The sequence below is a fragment of the Glycine max genome, chromosome 14 (assembly GCF_000004515.6).
Source record: "Glycine max cultivar Williams 82 chromosome 14, Glycine_max_v4.0, whole genome shotgun sequence".
Lineage (NCBI taxonomy): Eukaryota > Viridiplantae > Streptophyta > Magnoliopsida > Fabales > Fabaceae > Glycine > Glycine max.
In genome coordinates, this window is record NC_038250.2 from 4,153,700 (window position 1) to 4,158,949 (window position 5,250).

A 5,250-nucleotide genomic window follows, 5' to 3' on the forward strand; every position below is an offset into this window, starting at 1 on the left:
TTTTATCATATATGACAGTATAAAAAAAGTTTTTATAATATCAGTCTATTTAAACTAAATTAATTTCAAATTGGTAAATATTACAAATTTAAATTAATACTAGCTATAATTATCAAATATCAAAATCTACATAATATAAGACATCCAATGGTGTACGTTTACAATCAGGCTGTAGCACAACCCGTAATTAATTTTAATAAATAAAATGTCTTAAGACGGATCCAAAAAAATATTTCCTCCGTCAATCCTTATCATAAGACTCAATTAATTAATTTATTCATAAAAAATAAATTAATTTAATTAAAAGTATTAAATTTATCTTAAATCAATACTTTTTTAAATTATTATGGTAAATAAAAATAAAAAACATTTATGAGTTACATATTTCTCCACAAATGAAAGAATTTCAGTTTTAAATTAATCATATAAATATTTTTTTTCAAAAATTTCCCAGATGAAAAGTAACATTATTATATTCCACATCACATGTCTTTGTATTTTGTGAGAAATATCTCTGGTTAATTCACTGGGTGTTTAGATTAATAATAATAAAAATAATAAAGCGTCATTATGATTTGTATCTTCTTTTCTTTATAAGTAATAATATTATTTAATACAAAAGACAGTTTGTTAAAATGTATTACAAATTCATTAATTTTAACTAATCAAAAGTCAAATACATATGTAGTGGAGATTTAAAAAAAGTGTTCAAGATATTAAAAAAAATATAAAAAATTTAAACTTTCATGTATGGTACAAAAATCATTTTGTCCCGTTTTAATATTTTTCTTATAAAGACTGCCCCTTCTTTGTAACGCCTTGTTTCCTTTTTTAAGAAAAAAAAACAGTTACACGATTCTTTACTCCCCTTCTCACATTATTTAAATTAAACGAAAAATCAAATTACTTATCATATGAATATTTTCTCTTCTTTTTTCTTTTTGTTCAATCATTTAATATTAAACTAATAACTACTGCATGTAACCGAAAAGGTTTAAAATTAAGATACGTATAATTTTGTTTATTATTTAAATTTTATTTTTTTTATAAAAAAGTTAATTGTTTTTTAACATACGAGCATAAAATGTTAAAAAATATCTTTAGAAACATAAATATTACTCGTAAGACATTACAACTATAATTTCAAATATTTGAAAAAAAATATTACATTTAAGATGTTACAAATGCCAATTTCTTTTATGTATATATGCAGATAATTTAGTAGTTTCTTATCTCCCTAACAATTTAGTATATCCAACCATCATATCTTTATTTCAATATTTACTCATTTTTTACTATTGATTATAAAATTAAATATTAAAATAACTATTAATTTAACTTATAAATTGTAGATATATAAATATAAATTAAGTATAATAAATTTAGAAAAAAAATACATACAAACCATTTTTCACTTGATATTAAAAATTAAAAGAGGAAGGCGGTTTCATTTTAAAATTAGAATAAATTTGTCATTAATAAATAATTTTTTTTAACTATTCAAGATTTTTAAAGTGATTGATTAAGTTAAATAATTTATATATATATATATATATATATATATATATATATATATATATATATATATATATATATATATTTTTACATATATATAAATTAGTGAAGCCCATTTTAACTCATTCAAATTTCAAACAATCTAAAGAGTGTAGTAAAAAAAATTGTTAACACGTATACACGTACGTGTTGATAACGTGTGCTCAATTTCATGAAATTAAGAACATTACTAGCCTCATCCACTTTGCCCTCATGCACCGTCCACGGAAATTCAGTTACACCGAATACATGATACCCAGAAATGGTCCTTCTTCTCTTTTATCCCTCTTTTTCTGTGTCCTTTTTAGTTTTTTCTCTCTTTCTTCTTCAATGAGTTTGATTGAAAAAAGTAAGAAACGCTTATGTAGATGACATGCCGAGCTTCTTACATGAACACGCGTATTCAAGGTGTCACAAGCACATGAACACGCCTATTGAACTGCTTGTTCTTCATTATCTTCATTAATGGTAAAGAAGAAAGTTTCAACCTTGATGCGCGGATAATAGGGCATGGAACTGATTCTACCGATAGCATCTCAATAAATATCTTATACTTGAACTTCAATGCGCCTTGCCATTTTCCTTAATTAGCTTTGAATCTGGGTGCAATGTAACATCTGGATAATCTTATTTTCATGGTAAAGTTAGAGAAAAGGCCTGAAAATACCCGAAGAAAGGAGCCAAAAAGTATTAAGCATATGGTTCACAAGTAGGTCCCGCTTCACACTGTTGCATGCAATACTTTAATACTTTTCTTGCACTATATATATGGGTCTTGTTGAGCCTTTGCATTCATCCTTCTCAACTGTTGTTATGTTCACTATTAGAATATAAAATATTCCTTGTCTATTATATTTTTAGTAATAGCTTTATGTGAATTAAATAGCATTGATTCTGTTATTATATTTTTAGTAATAGCTTTATGTGAATTAAATAGCATTGATTCTGTAGAATCAAATTGATTCAAAACTATTGTATATATACACACTTGAGACTATGAAATAAGCAAGCCAAATATTCTCTATTATTGTTATTCAATATGGTATCAGTAAGTTTGGTACTGATCTCTCATTCCAAACCTAATCTCTAGCGCCGCCCTCATTCTCGTTACTGAATCCCAAAAACTCTTGAATCAAATTCAACTTTCCTCATCCATGGCTGGCTCGAATCCTCCCTCTCCACCATCTTCTGTTACACATCCTGCACTCACTGTCCCCAACATTACCAATTTTATCAAAGTTAAGTTAGATATAGAAAAGAGTCAGTACAACACTTGGTCAGAATTGTTCAAAATCCATGCAAGAGCCTACCAAGTTATTGATCACATTATTCCCTCCTCTGCTGATGATACACGTGATATATCTCTCAAACAAACAGACCCCAAGCTTTGGTCACGCCTTGATGCTGTTGTTCTCCAATGGATCTACGGAACTATTTCCGATGATTTGCTGAACACAATCATTGAACGTGACACGACGGCAGAAATGGCGTGGAACCGCTTGTTTGAAATCTTCTTTGATAATAAGCATTCCAGAGCACTCTATCTCGAACAAGAATTTTCGCGAGTGCAGATGGAACAATTCCCTAATGCTTCATCATACTGTCAACATTTGAAAACACTATCTGATCAATTGTCAAATGTTGGTGCGCCAGTATCAAATGAAAGATTGGTGTTGCAACTTATTTCTGGACTAACAGATGCCTATGCCGCCGTCGGATCACAGATTCGACATGGAGAAACTCTCCCGCCCTTCTACAAAGCCCGTTCAATGATTGTTTTAGAGGAAACAGCAAAGGCGCAAAAGGCTGCAACCGTTACAGACAATTCTGCGTTTCTCGCTTCTCAAGATGTCAGCACTGTTAATAATTCTTCTCAACAGAATTATAACAATACACCAAACAGCACCAATCATGGAGGTCGTGGCAGCGACAATACAGCCTCTAACCGCGGTCGTGGTAGCAACCGTGGTGGCCGTGGTAATCGTGGTAGAGGTCGCAACGGAGGTCGCAATAATCGGTCACAATATTACCAATATCCGCAACAACAACAGTGGGCTGTTCCACCTTGGGCTGCACCGTGGCAACCATGGGCCACGCCACCATGTCCGTACCCAACTACGCCAAATTGGCAACATCAGTCCACTCCTCGCCAGCAAGGAATTCTTGGACCAAAGCCTCCACAAGCTCATATGGCAGCCACATCAGCAAATAATGCTCAACCATCATATGCATCAACCGACATTCAAGCTGCGATGCATACTCTTTCTATGGCTCCTCCTGATGATCAGTGGTACATGGATACCGGGGCCACCTCTCACATGACTGCAAATGGAGGTAATCTCACTTCTTATTCCAATATGAGCAATAATATTATCGTTGGTAGTGGTCATAATATTCCAGTTATTGGTCGAGGAAATGCATTAATCCCAAATTCTCACCACCCCTTAACCCTACATAATGTCTTACATGCACCTCAGTTAATTAAAAATCTTGTTTCTGTAAGAAAATTTACCATTGACAATGATATTTCTGTTGAATTTGATCCATTTGGTTTTTCTGTGAAGGATTTTCAGACAGGGATTATTTTAATGAGATGTGATAGCTCAGGCGATCTATATCCACTCACCTCAAGACCAACCACTACCTACCCATCCAATTTTGTCACTTTATCCAAAGAATTATGGCACAATCGTTTAGGACATCCAGGCATTCCAGTTTTTAATTCTCTACAAAGAAACAATTTTATTTTATGTAATAAGCTTCCAAAGCATTATTTTTGTCATTCCTGTCCTCTTGGAAAACACACAAAATTACCTTTTTATGAATCTTCTTCTTATACTATGATGCCTTTTGATATTGTTCACAGTGATATTTGGACGTCCCCTGTGCTCAGCTCAGGTGGACATCGTTATTATGCTTTGTTCCTAGATGACTTCACGAATTTTTTGTGGACTTTTCCAATTGCAAATAAATCTCAAGTCCATTCCATCTTTATTCAATTCCGTGCTCATATTAAAACACAATTTGAAAGAGAAATCAAATGTTTTCAATGTGATAATGGAAAAGAATATGACAATGCACATTTTCATAAATTTTGTGAACTAAATGGAATGACGTTTCGATTCTCTTGTCCATACACCTCACCCCAAAATGGAAAAGCCGAAAGAAAAATTCGCACCATCAATAATATCATTCGCACCCTCCTGGCCCATGCTTCTCTCCCATCTCATTTTTGGCATCATGCACTACAGATGGCTACTTACCTCCTCAACATACTCCCTAACAAAAAGCTTGCCCTACAAACCCCTACTAAAATTCTCTACCAAAAAGATCCGTCATATTCTCACCTTAAAGTTTTTGGTTGTCTCTGTTACCCTCTTATTCCCTCTGTAACTAGAAATAAATTACAGCCTCGCTCAACTCCATGCGTCTTTTTAGGTTATCCTTCAAATCACCGAGGTTATAAATGTTATGAGTTGTCGAGTCGTAAAATTATTCTTTGTAGGCATGTTACTTTTGATGAAAATACGTTTCCGTTTTCTGCCTTGAATGCTCCTCCAACCTCTAGTTATGATTTTTTGGATACAAGCGACACACCATTTCTTAAAACCGACCCAACCTCTTCACCCCTCATGACACCAACGCCTAACCAACATTCCCCTCATCCAAATACTACCCCATTACCAACACCTATCT

The 5,250-nt window shown here is 32.7% G+C and overlaps 1 protein-coding gene across 1 annotated transcript in view; it reads left to right on the forward strand.

Annotated features, from left to right (window-relative positions):
- Positions 1-23, forward strand: part of LOC106795759 (glycine-rich protein 5) — a 1,154-nt gene extending 1,131 nt beyond the window's left edge. Inside the window, exon 3 of the mRNA XM_014766655.3 lies at positions 19-23. Coding sequence (XP_014622141.1) covers positions 19-23 — 5 coding nt within the window. The remainder of the gene's footprint in view (positions 1-18) is intronic.
- Positions 24-5,250: the final 5,227 nt, after the last annotated feature.